The following is a 17829-nucleotide window of genomic DNA, read 5'->3' as shown; positions in this document are numbered from 1 at the left end:
CTGTTGAGCTTCAGTCGGTTTTGTTTACCTCGACATGCCCTGCACATGGGGAGGGAGGGATAACTGTGTGCAGTACGTCACGGTCTACGCGCTAAGGCAACAACAATACACGAGAAAGCGACATACTGTAGGCAGTTTATAACACACGGTTTTCTCCACACTGTGCGTTTTTGTCAGTTTCAGAATCTCTCTCCACCCTTCAGCCACTAACCATGTCAGGCTCGTCGACTCCAGAGGACGCGTTGTACGGTAAGGGTTTTGGGGCGATGGTTCGTTATTGGGTCAATGCAAAGTCGGGTCAATTGTGATTGATTTGTGCTGTAGTAACTATGAAATGTTTATAAAAAACCTTGTAACTGCCCTATGATGACTTTTTCTCTGTGTATACCCTAGGGATAAACTTATGTTCAACTGTTTTTCTAGGCTAACATTTAAATAAATAATTCCAAGAGGGGTCCATCAGGAAAATAACATTATTGATGTATAAATTATTATGTTCGTCCTCATTAGGCCTACAATGCTTATTTTTAGTAACAATCAATTAATGATGCATGAACAGTGACCTCTTTCACCAGAATAAGTTTGTTTATCACATTTTAATTTATTAATGGACAACGATTATTTATAGTCATTATCCACGACCTAATGCATGGTTAACATGGACTTGTGAGAAAATGGGCATGTTAGGGAGAGAAATGTAAGTATGCCATTTTGAAGTTATCATTGTTGTTGCCACTGACATGGTCATCCTGTAAACAGATTTTATGACTCACCAGTTTGTATATCACTAAACCAATTAAGCCCAGGAGATTTACCTGAAGTTTATAGCTCACTGTAGAGTTTGCTTATAGCCTCTACAGCACATGGGGGATGTTGTATAGCTTTCATAATATCACAGCTAGGACATACACAAAGCTTTGGCACAACGACACATCTGTGCTTTGTTTTTCAAGAACTAGGCCTATATTAACGCACATAACATACACCTGATATGCACTACAGTGCTTCTATGGAAGGATACTGGGCTATTGACAGACATTGGGTGCTGCTGCAGTGCAGCCTGGTCAAGGCCACAGAGAGAGAGAGAGAGAGAGAGAGAGAGAGAGAGAGAGAGAGAGAGCGAGCACGAGCAGGCTGGCAGCCAGTGGTTATGTCATGACTCTCTCTCTCATTCTGGTAGGAAAACTAGCGCAATGGCATAGCCCTCTGCCCTCCCTTCCCCTTTCCCCATATCCACCCCCCTCTCCACTGTTGCTGTCTATATGATCTCTCACTTACCCTAAAGCAAATAATAAATGGGAAGAGACAAAAATAGGGGATGGGAGGATGTGTGGAGGAGGAGAGCAGGTGATGATGTTTGCATTCCGCAGAGAGAAAGAGATAGAATGAGAGATAAGGAAATAGACGAGAATGAGACAGGAGAGGAGAGAGAGAGTGAGACAGGAGAGTAAAGGGTGGCTAATCTCATACAGAAATAAGATCTTACATAATCATTCTGTCAGGCTGTGTCAGTGGTTGTCCCTGTTTGTGTTTGTGTTAGTGTGTGTGTTGTGTGTGTGTGTGTGTGTGTGTGTGTGTGTGTGTGTGTGTGTGTGTGTGTGTGTGTGTGTGTGTGTGTGTGTGTGGTTGTGTTGTCCCTGTTTGTTTTTGTGTTAGTGTGTGTGTTGTGTGTGTGTGTGTGTGTGTGTGTGTGGTTGTGTTGTCCCTGTTTGTTTTTGTGTTAGTGTGTGTGTTGTGTGTGTGGTTGTCCCTGTTTGTGTGTGTTACACTCAAGCTAAACTAAGGACCAGGGGGAAACACAACATTCGTTGTTACAAATGCCCTTATGTCAGTAAGTCATTGGGTCTTGTCTAATACTATGTCAGGAATGGGATGTCCTGTCTGCTTAAAAATGTACTCTTGAATAATTTCAGCCATTAGTTTTGAAGGTGATGCTCACAAGCCAAAAGTGGTTCCCGTTTTTTGTGTACTACGTCATCAAATTGCGTATGATATGTTACGTCCCACATATATATATTTTTGTGCAATTCGTATGGTGAATCCCATGTGTACTATATGTTACCAATTTGTTGTGCTTAAGATCCTGGATTGCAACTTTAAAGGAGACCTATGTCATGTCCAACAAACAACAGCAACACAGACCTAAGGGTTTTTAGTAAAAAGAAGGATCAATGAGTTAGCCAGCAATGTTTGATAAACCATGAGAAATAACTGTTGATTTTCTGGTTCACTAACAAAGCTAAACGTATATATGTGTTGTTGTCAATTAGACCATGCCCATTTCAAGCTTATCCCCCCCCAAAAAAAAAAAATAATTCTGAATATTTAGGCAAGTTAGCTGGCTAACTCGTCGATCTTGCTTTGGGGTAGCCCCTCTGCATTGCGTGTCCTAACATTAGGCCATCTACTGTAATGATTGAGCAACAACAGACAATTACAATCTCTTTATAATCTGTCTGTCTATTTTTTGTCTGTTCCTGCTGTGTCATTCCACCTGCAAGTCTGATAGGCTGATCGGCTGTGTTGGTTTTACCTTCCTCCTGGTTTAGCCTTCCAGAATTAGGCTTCAGTAAAGTTATTCTGGGAGATTCAATATGATTGAATAAGATTAACTGAAATGTAAACTATGGAATGATCCAGGATTAGCTCTTCTCTCAGTTGCAACATTACTGAGAGGTTCCAAAATGAACAGTAATACATTACACTCACAAAAGTTTCAGGGGAATAGAGACAATTCAAATGTCATTATGGCTATGTACAGTGTTAACAATGTGCTTTAACAATGTAATAGTTCAAGTACAAAAGGGAAAATAAATAAACATAAATATGGGTTGCATTTACAATTGTATTTTGTTCTTCACTTGTTGCCCTTTTCTTGTGGCAACCGGTCACACATCTTGCTGCTGTGATGGAACACTGGTATTTCACCCAATAGATATGGGAGTTTATCACAATTTGGTTTGTTTTCAAATTCTTTGTGTATCTTTGTAATCTGAGGGAAATATGTGTCTCTAATATAGTAATACATTTGGCAGGAGGTTAGGAAGTGTAGCTCAGTTTCCACCTCATTTTGTTGGCAGTGTGCACATAGCCTGTCTTCTCTTGAGAGCCAGGTCTGCCTATGGTGGCCTTTCTCAACAGCAAGGCTATGCTCACTGAGTCTGTACATAGTTAAAGCTTTCCTTAAGTTTGGGTCAGTCACAGTGGTCATGTATTCTGCGATAGTGTACTCTCTGTTTAGGGCTAAATAGCAGTCTAATTTGCTCAGTTTTTTTGTTAATTCTTTCCAATGTGTCAAGTAATCATCTTTTGTTTTCTCATGATTTGGTTGGGTCTTATTGTGTTGCTGTCCCGGGGCTCTGTGGGGTCTGTATGTGTTTCTGAACAGAGCCCCAGGACCTGCTTGCTTCTCCAGGTTAATCTCTCTGGATTTGATTGCTTTGTTATGGAAGGTTTGGGAATCGCTTCCTTCTAGGTGGTTGTAGAATTTAACGTCTCTTTTCTGGATTTTGATAATAATCGGGTATGGGCATAATTCTGCTCTGCATGCATTATTTGCATTATGTTTTTGCATAATTTTTGTCTTACTGAGATTGACTGTCAGGGCCCAAGGCTGACAGGATCTGTGCAGAAGATCTAGATGCTGCTGTAGGCCCATCTTGGCTTGGGACAGAAGCACTAGATCATCAGCCAACTGTAGACTTTTGACTTCAGATTCTAGTAGGGTGAGGCCCGGTGCTTCAGACTGTTCTAGTGCCCTCAACAATTCGTTGATACAGTGGGGCAAAAAAGTATTTAGTCAGCCACCAATTGTGCAAGTTCTCCCACTTAAAAAGATGAGAGAGGCATGTAATTTTCATCATAAGTACACTTCAACTATGACAGACAAAATGAGATTTAAAAAAATAAATAATTTATTTTCAAATTATGGTGGAAAATAACTATTTGGTCACCTACACAAGCAAGATTTTTGGCTCTCACAGACCTGTAACTTCTTCTTTAAGAGGCTCCTCTGTCCTCCACTCGTTACCTGTATTAATGGCACCTGTTTGAACTTGTTATCAGTATAAAAGACACCTGTCCACAACCTCAAACAGTCACACTCCAAACTCCACTATGGCCAAGACCAAAGAGCTGTCAAAGGACACCAGAAACAAAATTGTAGACCTGCACCAGGCTGTGAAGACTGAATCTGCAATAGGTAAGCAGCTTGGTTTGAAGAAATCAACTGTGGGAGCAATTATTAGGAAATGGAAGATATACAAGACCACTGATAATCTCCCTCGATCTGGGGCTCCACGCAAGATCTCACCCCGTGGGGTCAAAATGATCACATGAATGGTGAGCAAAAATCCCAGAACCACACGGGTGGACCTAGTGAATGACCTGCAGAGAGCTGGGACCAAAGTAACAAAGCCTACCATCAGTAACACACTACGCCGCCAGGGACTCAAATCCTGCAGTGCCAGAGGTGTCCCCCTGCTTAAGCCAGTACATGTCCAGGCCCGTCTGAAGTTTGCTAGAGAGCATTTGGATGATCCAGAAGAAGATTGGGAGAATGTCATATGGTCAGATGAAACCAAAATATTACTTTTTGGTAAAAACTCAACTCGTCGTGTTTGGAGGACAAAGAATGCTGAGTTGCATCCAAAGAACACCATACCTACTGTGAAGCATGAGGGTGGAAACATCATGCTTTGGGGCTGTTTTTCTGCAAAGGGACCAGGACGACTGATCCGTGTAAAGGAAAGAATGAATGGGGCCATGTATCGTGAGATTTTGAGTGAAAACCTCCTTCCATCAGCAAGGGCATTGAAGATGAAACGTGGCTGGGTCTTTCAGCATGACAATGATCCCAAACACACCGCCCGGGCAACGAAGGAGTGGCTTCGTAAGAAGCATTTCAAGGTCCTGGAGTGGCCTAGCCAGTCTCCAGATCTCAACCCCATAGACAATCTTTGGAGGGAGTTGAAAGTCCATGTTGCCCAGCAACAGCTCCAAAACATCACTGCTCTAGAGGAGATCTGCATGGAGGAATGGGCCAAAATACCAGCAACAGTGTGTGAAAACCTTGTGAAGACTTACAGAAAACGTTTGACCTCTGTCATTGCCAACAAAGGGTATATAACAAAGTATTGAGATACACTTTTGTTATTGACCAAATACTTATTTTCCACCAAAATTTGCAAATAAATAAATTTAAAATCCTACAATGTGATTTTCTGGATTTTTTCCCCTCATTTTGTCTGTCATAGTTGAAGTGTACCTATGATGAAAATTACAGGCCTCATCTTTTTAAGTGGGAGAACTTGCACAATTGGTGGCTGACTAAATTCTTTTTTGCCCATTGTATATATGTTGAAGAGGGTGGGGCTCGAGATGCATCCCTGTCTCACCCCACAACCCTGTGGAAAGAAATGTATGTGTTTTTTGGTTATTTTAACTGCTCACTTGTTGTTTGTGTACATGGATTTTATAATGTCATATGTTTCCCCCCCCCCCAACACCACTTTCCATCAATTTGTATAGCAGACCCTAATGCCAAACTGAGTCAAAATTTTCTGAAATCAACAAAGCATGAGACGACTTTGCCTTTGTTTATTTTGTTTGTCAATTAGAGTGTGTAGGGTGAATACATGATCTGTTGTACGGTCATTTGGTAAAAAGACAATTTGACATTTGCTCAGTATATTGTTTTCACTGAGGAAATGTATGAGTCTGCTGTTAGTGATAATGTAGAGGATTCTCCCAAGGTTGCTGTTGATGCATGTCCCATGGTAGTTATTGGGTTCAAATTTGTCTCCACTTTTGTGGATTGGGGTGTGATCAGTCCTTGATTCCAAATATTGGGGAAGATGCCAGAGCTGAGGATGATGTTAAATAGTTTAAGTATAGCCAATTTGTGGTCTAAATATTTTAGCATTTCAGTTAGGATACCATGAACACCACAGGCCTTTTGGGTTTGAGAGTTTGTATTTTGACCTGTAGCTCATTCAATGTAATTGGAGAATCCAGTGGGTTCTGGATATAAGCTGATTCTAAGATTTGCAATTGATCATGTATATGTTTTTGCTGTCTTTTCTTTGTTAAAGAGCCGAAAAGATTGGAAAAGTGGTTTATCCATACATCTCCATTTTGGATAGATAATGCTTTGTGTTGTTGTTTGTTTAGTATGTTCCAATTTTCCCAGAAATGGTTTGTTTAGATTCTATGGATTCTTCAATTACATTGAGCTCATTTCTGACGTGCTTTACCTTCTTGTCTCTCTCTCTTGCCCCCCACACACACACAGGCTCGTGGGTGGAGCTGGAGGAGCTAATATCAGCAGTGAGCAGCAGGGATAGTCTGACAGGGCAACAACAGGACACAGCCTCCTGGGCCCTGCAGGGGGAGCTAGAGAGGATCCTGCTGGAGGCACAGCTTGAGTGTGAGAGGAGTAAAGACAGGTCAGTATCCTACACCAACAAAAATCTCTCTCCCCCTCTGTGTGTGTGTGTGTGTGTGTGTGTGTGTGTGTGTGTGTGTGTGTGTGTGTGTGTGTGTGTGTGTGTGTGTGCGCACGTGTGGATGTCTGTTTTTACTGAGAAGTCCCGTTGACCTGCTCTCTTTGTTCAGTCCTCCCCTGGTGGTGACTCCTCCGCAGACCACTGCTTCCCCTCCCCACAGTGAAGGCAGCAACAGTACAGACTGTGTTACCATACAGGTACGAAACACACACACGCATGCAGGCACATAACAGTCAAATGACATATTTTACTGTAGCAGTAGCAATCCCTTGCTATTAGATAGCTCTAACACCACACAAGTTAGTGTTATCAAATAAAATAAATACACCAATTATTTGTCACATGCTTTGCAAACAATAGGTGTAGACTAACAGTGAAATTATTACTTATGGGCCCTTCCCAACAGAGAAAGAAGCTGTTCAGGGTCCTGTTGGCTCCAGACTTGGTGCATTGGTACCACTTGCTGTGCAGTAGCAGAGAGAACAGTCTATGACTTGGGTGGCTGGAGTCTTTGACAATTTTAAGGGCCTTCTTCTGACACCGCCTGGTATAGAGGTCCTGGATGGCAAGGAGCTCGGCCCCATTGATGTACTGGGCTGTACGCACTACACTCTGTAGCGCATTGTGTCGGATGCCAAGCAGTTACAGTGATGCAGCCAGTCAAGATGCTCTCACTGGTGCAGCTATAGAACCTTTTTACTATCTGAGGGCCCAAGCCAAATCTTTTCACCCTGTTGGTGTGTGTGGACCATGATAGATCCTTATTGATGTGGACACAGAGGAACTTGAAGCTCTCAATCCGCCCCACTACAGCCACGTTGATGTGAATGGGGGCATGCTCAGCCCTCCATTTCCTGTAGGTCCTTTGTCTTGCTGACATTGAGGGAGAGGTTGTTGTTCTTTGTATCTGACTGCCTCTCTGACCTCCTCCCTATAGGCCTACCACCATTGTGTCGTCGGCAAACTTAATGATGGTGTTGGAGTCGTGCGTGGCCATGCAGTTGTGGGTGAACAGGGAGTACAGGAGGGGACTAAGCACGCAACCCTTAGGGGCCCCATATTAAGGGTCAGCGTGGCGGATGTGTTGTTGCCTTCCCTCACCACCTGTTGGCAGCCCATCAGGAAGTCCAGGATCCAGTTGCAGAGGGAGGTCTTCAGGCCCAGGGTCCTTAGCTTAGTGATGAGCTTGTTGAACGCTGAACAGCATTGTGAACAGCATTCTCACATAGGTGTTCCTTTTGTCTAGGTGGAAAAGGGCTGTGTGGACTACAATAAAGATGGAGTCATCTGTGGATCTGTTGGGGAGGTATGCGAATTGGAGTTGGTCCAGGTTGTCTGGGACGATGTTGTTGATGTGAGCCATGACCAGCCTTTCAAAGCATTTCATCGCTACAGATGTGAGTGCTACGGGGCAATAGTCATTTAGACAGGTTTCCTTGTTGTTCTTGGGCACACGGACTATGGTGGTCTACTTGAAACATGTTGGTATTAAATACTTTGTCAGGGAGACGTTGAAAATGTCAGTGAAGACACTTGCCAGCTGGTCAGCGCATGCTCTGAGTATGCGTCCTGGTAATCTGTCTGGCCCTGCAGCCCTGTGAATGTTAACCTGTTTGCAGGTCTTACGCACATTGGCTACGGAGAGCATGATCACACAGTTGTCCCGAACAGCTGGCGCTCTCATGCATGGTTCAGTGTTGCTTGCCTCGAAGCGAGCATAGAAGGCATTTAGCTCATCTGGAAGGCTTGCGTCACTGGGCAGCTTGTGGCTGGGTTTGCGTAATAGTTTGTTATCCGTGATAGTTAGCAAGCCCCACCACATCCGATGAGCGTCAGAGCCGGTGTGGTAGGATTTGATCTTAGTCTTGTATTGACGTGAATGCCTGTTTGATGTTTCATCGGAGCGTGTAGTGGGATTTCTTATAAGCTTCCGGATTAGTGTCCCACTTCTTGAGAACAGCAGCTCTAGCCTTTAGCTCAGTGCGGATGTTGCCTGTAACCCATGGCTTCTGGTTGGGATATGTACATACAGTCACTGTGGGGACGACGTCATCGATTGACTTATTAATTATGCTGGTGACTGATGTGGTATACTCATCAATGCCATTGGATGAATCCCGGAACATATCCTAGCCTGTGCTAGCAAAACAGTCCTGTAGTTTAGCTTCATCTGACCACTTCCGTATTGAGGATAGTCTTGAACGGAGCTTGTCCAGTTTGTTCCCCAGTGATTGTACGTTCTCCAATACAAGGAGGGTAGAGGCGGTTTATGTACTCGCCAACGTAGTTTTGTCAGGGTGCCCGCATGTCGGCCTCTCTTACGCCACCTTTCACTTTTTCGAGTTTCGGGGATTAGGGCCTGGTCTGGGGTCCGCAGTATGTCCTGCGCCTCCGCCTCATTGAAGTGGAAATCTTCATCCAAATCGATGTTAGTGATAGCTGTTCTGATGTCTAGAAGCTATTTTCGGTCATAGGAAATGATGGCGGAAACATTATTTACAAAAAAAGTTAATATTAGCACAAAAAAAAACTGAAAATAGCAGAATTTGTCAGGAGCCCGGTAAAACGGCTGCTATACATTGCAGCGCCATTCTTAATCAAAACATGATGGCAAATGTAATTGATAATTGACATTTAACTTTCCCTCTCTTCTCTTTACCTCTCTCTTCCTCCCCCTCTCCATCTCAGTACGAAGAAGAAGGGGAGAGGAGGCTCATTTCCGAGTGGGTATGGGACTGGTCCAGCCGGCCCGAGAACCTTCCACCAAAGTAAGAACCTACGCATAGAATTGGAACGACTCCGAATTGATTCTCATTCTAATTCGTTCTAATTCCATTTACCTTACATTGACCATGTCTCAGTGAATCATTTCACCCCTAGTTTCATTTTTAGGCCGTCATTGTAATTAAGAATTTGTTCTTAACTGACTTGCCTAGTTAAATAAAGGTTAAATAAAATAAACATTAATTTACACACGTACTTGGCTGCCTATAACAAGTACTAACCTGTGAGGAGCCTGTGGATGTGCTATAGGGAATGTAGTCATTATTTTTTATACATAATGAATGAAATCTTGTACAGTAACATTGAAACATGACAGATATCTCTCTCTGTTACACCTAAACATGACAGATGATAGTCTTGCACATAGTTTCATTTAATTTTTACATTAATGTACATGAATGTATGTTTTTTCTCATGTTATGGCGCTACTGAACAGCTCACAGTCTTTTCTTGAAATATTCTAACTGAGAAAATATGAGAACTAGAATTTCTCCTGAGAAATCTCCTTTTATCTTGAGGAACAAAGCGTGTTTTCTTCTCTCCTTCTCTTTCTCTCTATGTTCCCCTTTCTCCATCTCTTTCTTTCTTCATCTTCCTTGTCTCCCTTTCTCCCTCCATCTCCCTCGCTTTTTTCCTCCCTCTCTCTCGATTCTGCCTTATGCCTCTCTTGCACTCAGGGAGTTTGTGTTCCAGCACCCGAAGCAGCAGTCGGGCTCTCTGAGCGTAAGGAAGAGTGAGGTGATGAAAAGAGGCCTGTTCTCCTCTGACGTCCTCATGATCCTCATCCCCTCACTGCTTGCATCGCACCTGCTCACACTGGGAGTAGGGTAAGAGACACACAGACACACACACACTCTCACTCACTCACTCACTCACTCACTCACTCACTCACTCACTCACTCACTCACTCTCACACACACACACACACACACACACAGTCGAAAGCATATACACACACTATAATAGATAAATACAGGACATATCGACACTAAGAGATAATAAGATACAGGTTGCCTTAGTAATGTTAATGTAGTAACCTACTATATGACCACCAGCACCTGATGCTTTTTTAAAATTATAGATCTCTTGCCTAATAGCAGCAATCTGTTTTTATACAACAAGGAGGTAAATGTGCATCCTTCATTATTAGCAGTATATTTCTCTCGCAGGATCTACATAGGGAAGCGATTGGCTGCCTCCACAACTAGCACTCTGTGACGTGCTTCCGGGCAGCGCTCCCATTCGCTGGCGGCAGACCAATAGGATCTCAGCCCTCGCCACAGTACACTTGTTGCCCTTTCTCCCTGTCATGCGGCAACTTTCTTTACCAATGTCTCTCTGTATGTCTGTCTGTCTGTCTGTCTGTCTGTCTGTCTGTCTGTCTGTCTGTCCACCATCCACCAGAACTTTGTGTCTGTCCGTCAGTCACCCAGCATCTCTGAATCTGTGATTGTCCCAGGGCCAGAGCGTGTCTGTTTGTGTGTTTGTCTCTCTCTCTCTGTGTGTGTGTGTGTGTGTGTGTGTGTGTGTGTTAGGGCAGGACAGTTGATACTCTACGGACATTTTGTCAATGACTCAGACTGAGGTCACTTTTACTCTCCCAGCAGAGTAACACTGATCTCAATTAACTAACAGAAAGAAACGAGTGATAAGATCGAGAGAGAAAAGAGAGAGGAAGAAAGAGAATAACACCCAGATAAATCCCCATTGAAGGTGTTAGCAGATTGTTGAAGAAATGGGGTATATAGCCCAATGCTTTCCCAAATAAAAACCAGAATCTAATCCTGGTGAAAGAAAGTATATGGCAGTATATACAGGCAGTATATGCCTATATAACTCTGGTCACCAATATTATGTGTCAGACATGCCAGAACTGTGATGAGCCCAGGTGATTTGTATTAGGTTTGAGGAATGGCTTGTTTAATGTTCTTTGTGGTTTATGACCACAAAAGTGGCGCTCTGGTTTTGCACTTTGTCCTATATAACCATCTGACTGTTTGAACTCTTTGAATGACTATAACCCCATTAAACTTCATTTGTCACCCGTGTCCGTGATCCATTTGTCTATCTTACTCAATTTTTCCTTTTCCATCCACTTTTATTGTGTTTAGACATTTGTTGTATTTTAGAGCTTATTATTTATTTTATAAATGGTAAAAGTGTGTTTTAGATCGTATTATTTATTTTATAAACGGTATAAGTGCTAGAGAGCTATGACATAATAAGAGATATATCAAAACTAAGACATTTGTATAAGTTAGCCCCGAACCTTATTCAACTATTTGTCTGGATTGTTTGTGTGATGCCATTGTTTAACTGAAATAGATTCTCATTTAGCCATACAAGAGTGGAAAGAATGACTAACAGGCTGTTTCAGTAATGTGAGTCATTTATCTGTACCGTAAACTACAACATCTGCTGGCCATTCTAAGAGCTTTTCCATGGGAGATGAATCATTGCATATCAAAGTGTTTACCTAATAAGTTCACCTTGCTAACAGTATTACTTGTGTGTGTTGAGATAGATCCAGCCACAGTTAGCTACCATCCCATGGCATGCGCACGCATCGGGCTGAAGGTTTTACAGGAACGTAGTGACATCATCAACACCCGTCTGTTTTTTCCAACCCCCCTGACATCACTTCAGACCTTAACCCTTTTTTTTACAAGCGTGTGCTGACATGTAATCAGTCCTTTAACACTAGCAGCTTTGACAACAAAAAAAGTGAAATCCGCACACTGCTCTTGCTAGTATCACTGCTCTTTATTAAGCTTTACGTATTGGCCTCAAGGCCTTCGTCAGCTTTCCCAAGAAACAAACACCAACCATGTGCAACGCATGTCCCCCTATCCCGGTTGAACATCATATATAAAGTAACAGGGCTGGGTTCAGCAAAGGGAGCGGAGTGCTATTTTACTGCACTGGGTAAATTGCCCCCATTTGTTAGGAGCCCTGGCCCAAGTAAATGGCTTTTTCATCCACTAGCAGGGTGTTTGATGTGAAAGCTCCTGCTGGGCTCACACTGCTAGCCCAAACACACCGAGCTGACTGCGCAACCCTCCACCAAGTTGGTGCCTTTCGAGAAGTGTAACTTTTTTTTTTAAACGACAAGGTTGATTTTACCTCATTTTTCACATTCTGTCATAAAGAGCACGCGTTCAAGTGGTTAACCTCTCTAAGTCTAAGCCGTTGGGTTCTAAGCTGACATAACAGAATTGTTTTAAGATGGTCATACTATGGATCATTTCGCCATTTGATTTCAAGAAACTACGTTTTGAAGTGTCTGTCTTATATCTAGGGGATTCAAGAAATCTCAGGAAATGTTTGTAGTTTTTTTTCTCTCTCACATATTTAAACCCTTTTCCTGGGTAGGCACAAAACTACCTTCAATCCTTCCGTACATTTATTAAAACCGGTTACCTTCAGACAAATCCTGTGACACCGGTGGACGTCTTAGAGCAAAACGGAGAACACCGTCGTTTTCGTGACGCGACAGACATTTTCGCGAGAAGACTGATTTTCGGCACGACTCGTGGTCTGACAAACGCCACTCTAGCTCTGCCACCTTTTACCGCAGATGCGGAAGTGCAACATAGGCGGGTGTGGTGGATTGAGACGCATCCAACAGATTGCTCTAGCTTAAACTGACAGATTTGGATGGGGATTTTTGTATTATGTTACTTAGACTGACACACTGGTGGGTCAATAGACTGTCAAAGCAACAAAATAACTAGGGCTTTACAATGATGGTGAAAACGTGGAGAAAGGATAGGGTTAAGTGTGTTCAAATCTTCCTAGAAGTCACAGAGGGTGACAGAGGGTGCACAAAATTCAGAATTTTTCTTTATTCATATAAAAAAATCTGATTTATTGAATTCTCCATGTGGTCTATATTAAAAGGGCATAATTTAATCAAATAGGCTTTTAAAATTCAATATTGGTGCACAATATCTACCTAAACTCAGCAAAAAAAAAGAAACGCCCTCTCACTGTCAACTGCGTTTATTTTCAGCAAACTTGTGTAAACATGTGTAAATATTTGAATGAACATAAAAGGATTTAACAACTGAGACATAAACTGTACAAGTTCCACAGACATGTGACTAACAGAAATGGAGTAATGTGCACCTGAACAAAGGGGGTTGGGGGTCAAAATCAAAAGTAACAGTCAGTATCTGGTGTGGCCACCAGCTGTATTAAGTACTGCAGTGCATCTCTTCCTCATGGACTGCACCAGATTTGGCAGTTCTTGCTGTGAGATGTTACCCCTCTCTTCCACCAAGGCATTTGCAATTTCCTGTTCATTTCTGGGGGGGAATGGCCCTAGCCCTCACCCTCCGATCCAACAAGTCCCAGACGTGCTCAATGGGATTGAGATCAAGGCTCTTTGCTGGCCATGGCAGAACACTGACATTCCTGTCTTGCAGGAAATCACGCACAGAACAAGAAGAATGGCTGGTGGCATTGTCATGCTGGAGGGTCATGTCAGGATGAGCCTGCAGGAAGGGTGCCATATGAGGGAGGAGGATGTCTTCCCTGTAACGCACAGCGTTGAGATTGCCTGCATTGACAACAAGCTCAGTCCGATGATGCTGTGACACACCACCACCCCAGACCATGTCGGACCCTACACCTCCAAATCGATCCCTCCGGAGTACAGGGCTCGGTGTAATGCTCATTCCTTCGATGTTAAAAGCGAATCCGACCATCAACCCCGGTGAGACAAAACCGCAACGCGTCAGTGAAGAGCACTTTTTGCCTATCCTGTCTGGTCCAGCAATGGTGGGTTTGTGCCCATAGGCGACATTGTTGCCAGTGATGTCTGGTGTGGACCTGCCACACAACAGGCCTACAAGCCCTCAGTCCTGCCTCTCTCAGCCTATTGCAGACAGTCTGAGCACTGATGGAGGGATTGTGTGTTCCTGGTGTAACTCGGGCAGTTGTTGTTGCCATCCTGAACCTGTTCCGCAGGTGTGATGTTCGGATGTACCGATCCTGTGTAGGTGTTGTCACATGTGGTCTGCCACTGCGAGGACGATCAGCTGTCCGTCCTGTCTCCCTGTACACTGTCTTAGGCATCTCACAGTACGGACGTTGCAATTTTTTGCCTGGGCCACATCTGCAGTCATCATGCCTCCTTGCAGCATGCTTAAGGCACGTTCACGAAGATGAGCAGGGGCCCTGGGCATCTTTCTTTTGGTGTTTTTCAAAGTCAGTAGAAAGGCCTCTTTAGTGTCCTAAGTTTTCATAACTGTGACCTTAATTGCCTACCGTCTGTAGTCTGGGAAACACTGGGAAACAGTGTTTAAACCCTTTACAATGAAGATCTGTGAAGTTATTATTATTATTATTTTTACGAATGACCTTTGAAAGAGAGTCCAGAAAAAGGGACGTTTCTTTTTTTTCTGAGTTTAAAATATCGGGGATGCAAAGTCACTCTTTTTGTGGAACGACCCATATACTGTACACATAGTTTTGTTGGAAGAGCACAAAAGCACCTGGTTTCCATTCTCAAGCACACACACACACACACACACACCTGTTCTGTACTGCACCGTTTTTACACAACCTGCATTAAAGAACAAGCGCTGTATGGAGAAAATAAACCTTTCTCAGGAATGCTGTATATTGTTTACAATCCCACGATGTTGATTGTAATTGGTCAATCTGGGTTAGGTCATGTTCTAATTACGGTTTTAGAGGACAGGTGGTTTTGAAGGGTAGATCTAAGCAGATTATTCTACAGTGATCCACCCTGTCCCCCTCTCACCCTAAACCAGTTCACACAGCAGATACCTGGCTCTCACAGGTTGTGCAGAGAGACCCAATCTACCGTAACCCCTTACCCACTCCACCCCCCTCCCTAACCCCCACCCGCCCCCATCCCACTACAAATACACCGCCCATTTCAGTGAAGACTGTAGCCTTCTCCGTAGCAGGGGGCAGTGTGTGGCCCTCCTACGAGAGTTTGTTCCTAGTTTGCATACATTTCAAATCAAACAATCTAGTCTTAAAAATAAAGTATGAAACCTCTACTTCACACCTAATGCCTCTAGACAAAATCGGAGCCTAATAACAAACATTGGTGTATGGTGAGTGTGAAGGAATCTGTCATATTTCAGTCTCTGGATGAGCTTTCTGTGAGGAGAGGAGAAGCTTCACAGAGACCAGGGCCAATATTAAAAAAGCCTCTCAGAGTATGAGTGCTGATCTAGGAACAGGTCCCCCACTGTCAATATAAACATATTCATTATGCTCTAAAAGGCCAAACTGATCCTAAATCAGCACTCCTACTCAAAGATTTAGTGAATATGGACCCAGAATACCAAGGCCTGAACTGAGAGGAAGGCAGCTACAGTTGGCTGGAAGAAATGTGTTCATTTCCTGCAACTGCACTTCAGAGAGAAGCGGTAAAAGGCATTATCTTTCTGCTCCAGTACCGCCAAGCAGGAAATATAGGTTCCAGTTTCAAAAGGCCTGGTCCGAACGAAGGAATGCATTTAAATTGGCATGTCATCAATGACTTGACATTCAAACAAGGTCACAAGATTACACCAACCCCTTCTAAAGGAAGTGCACTTCCCCACACGTGTTCCTTAAGTCTTCCTCTCCCTGATGTATTTACCTTAAGGAACAATATACCTCAAAACACCACCACACACTCCTTCACAAAAGGCCGAAGCACAATTACACACAGTCTGATACGCAACTGCAATCGCACACTACCTATCAACTTCACATTCGGGTAATGGTGTTTCTGGGATTTTAAGAAATCCGGAGCTTAGCCCAAAGCCATTAAGGCCCCCCGACACTTTTTTTAATAATGAATTTGGTGCAATTTGAGATGAACATTGAGATATTAGAACATTCATAGATTATATATTTTTCAGGTATATTGCACCTTCCCACTTGCCACAGAAAACACTGCCAGTACTCGGTATTACAGTTGCTACTGTGGGTCTCCCTAATCTGGAACACTCTCTACTCTTAAACACATACATCTACAGGGTATTGCCAAAAAAACACTCAACAACTTCAAACATAGATTCTGACCTGTCCAATGAGCCAAACTGATCCCACAGTGCCCAAACACCTCCCTCCCTCGCTCTCGCTCTCTCTCCTTAAAGAAGAGTAAAGATAAGGCCTCAACATTTTGCTGAATTTCTGTCCCTGTCCATTCGAAAGTGCTGAACGTATAGGCCTACCTCGCCACAGCTCGTTTGCTTTCACTTGCTTATAATTAGAGCTAAGTGTTAATGATATAAGAACAACTACTATGAATTTAATGAACATAAATGTAGTAATGGTTTGTGTAGGGTTCAAAAGTCAAAACTCATGTCAGCATTCATTATTATTGAAGGAGAATGTGGTTCTTATGGAGGTACTCAAATCCACAAGGAGTTAGTAGAAACCATATTTACAGTGCATTTGGAAAGTATTCAGACCCCCCCCCTCTCTCTCTCGATACACTCTACTGTGTGCTCAATCCACCTCTTTTCTCTCTCCATCTGGCCTCTTCTGTCAATTTCTCCTGTGTTGTTGTCTGTGTCTTGTCTGTTGCAGTCTCAGGTTTTAGTTTGTTGCTGTCTCCTTTGTCAATCTTCTTCTGTAATGGCCTGTTCTGGTCTTTTGGTGTCTCTCTCCATCACCTATGTTCCTGTTGCTGTCTCTGTGTCTTGTCTGGTGTCTCTCTCCATCATTTACCCTGCTGTTGCTGTATCTGTGTCTTGTCTGGTGTCTCTCTCCATCATTTACCCTTCTGTTGCTCTCTCTGTGTCTTGTCTGGTGTCTCTCTCCATCATTTACCCTTCTGTTGCTCTCTCTGTGTCTTGTCTGGTGTCTCTCTCCATCATTTACCCTTCTGTTGCTCTCTCTGTGTCTTGTCTGGTGTCTCTCTCCATCATTTGCCCTTCTGTTGCTGTCTCTGTGTCTGTGTCTGGTGTCTCTCTCCATCATTGACCCTGCTGTTGCTGTCTCTCTGTCTTGTCTGGTGTCTCTCTCCATCATTTACCCTGCTGTTGCTGTCTCTGTGTCTTGTCTGGTGTCTCTCTCCATCATTTACCCTTCTGTTGCAGTCTCTGTGTCTGGTGTGTCTCTTTAGTTTTGCAATCCAAAACGGTCAAGGGGATACTGGGGTTGCTTAACTTGTTTTGGGCCTGTGTCTGGGTGACCTAAATCATCCTCTTCCCTACAATTTGCCCCTGGTTGCTGCTGTTCTAAGAGCTCCACTGTCCTGCTGTTCTCATCTGTCATCCTTTTTAGCTCATCTGAAAAGTATCAAGTTAGAGGTGCAACATGTAATTTGTTAGTTGTAAAGGGTGACTGCACTTCCTAATTTGGCCTCATTTTAGATTTGGTTCCTTAAGAAATGCTAGTGGCCATGATTGATTTCAAAAGTGAGGTTTGATGTGGATGTCTCATGTGTTTTCGCAGGTGGGAAGAGTTAGACAAATTATTTTGCCAATTAGCTTCAGCCGGCTGGTGTGCGACCTGACTTTGGATAGCCTATCTCCCTCCGGGGCTAGTTAAGGACCGTCAA

At 43.4% G+C, this 17829-nt stretch overlaps 1 protein-coding gene across 2 annotated transcripts; it reads left to right on the top strand.

The window, feature by feature from the left end:
- The first annotated feature begins 74 nt into the window (after window positions 1-74).
- On the top strand, window positions 75-11338 carry LOC112214475 (BCL2/adenovirus E1B 19 kDa protein-interacting protein 3-like). Of its 2 annotated transcripts, XM_042302113.1 has the most exons (7): window positions 75-249; window positions 6293-6446; window positions 6616-6703; window positions 7753-7812; window positions 9195-9274; window positions 9968-10117; window positions 10460-11338. In XM_042302113.1, exons 1-7 carry the CDS (start codon window positions 213-215, stop codon window positions 10506-10508), a joined length of 618 nt encoding a protein of 205 aa, XP_042158047.1. In that variant the 5' UTR covers window positions 75-212; the 3' UTR covers window positions 10509-11338. The 2 variants fall into 2 exon arrangements, with proteins under 2 accessions (XP_042158047.1, XP_042158048.1); XM_042302114.1 differs by lacking the exon at window positions 7753-7812.
- The last annotated feature ends 6491 nt before the right edge of the window (window positions 11339-17829 follow it).

Source organism: Oncorhynchus tshawytscha, linkage group LG20, assembly GCF_018296145.1.
Source record: "Oncorhynchus tshawytscha isolate Ot180627B linkage group LG20, Otsh_v2.0, whole genome shotgun sequence".
Taxonomy (NCBI): Eukaryota; Metazoa; Chordata; class Actinopteri; order Salmoniformes; family Salmonidae; genus Oncorhynchus; species Oncorhynchus tshawytscha.
Note: the sequence above shows the minus strand (reverse complement) of the source record. Positions and strands in the feature narration are given on the sequence as shown.

What these genes read in the sequence shown, in the direction of transcription:
- LOC112214475 (XM_042302113.1), top strand. Translation starts at nt 213, where the DNA reads ATGTCAGGCTCGTCGACTCCAGAGGACGCGTTGTACG. An exon ending in CAGACTGTGTTACCATACAG is followed by an intron (nt 6,704 to 7,752) that starts GTACGAAACACA and finishes CCTTTTGTCTAG; the next exon opens with GTGGAAAAGGGCTGTGTGGA. An exon ending in CTGCTCACACTGGGAGTAGG is followed by an intron (nt 10,118 to 10,459) that starts GTAAGAGACACA and finishes TTTCTCTCGCAG; the next exon opens with GATCTACATAGGGAAGCGAT.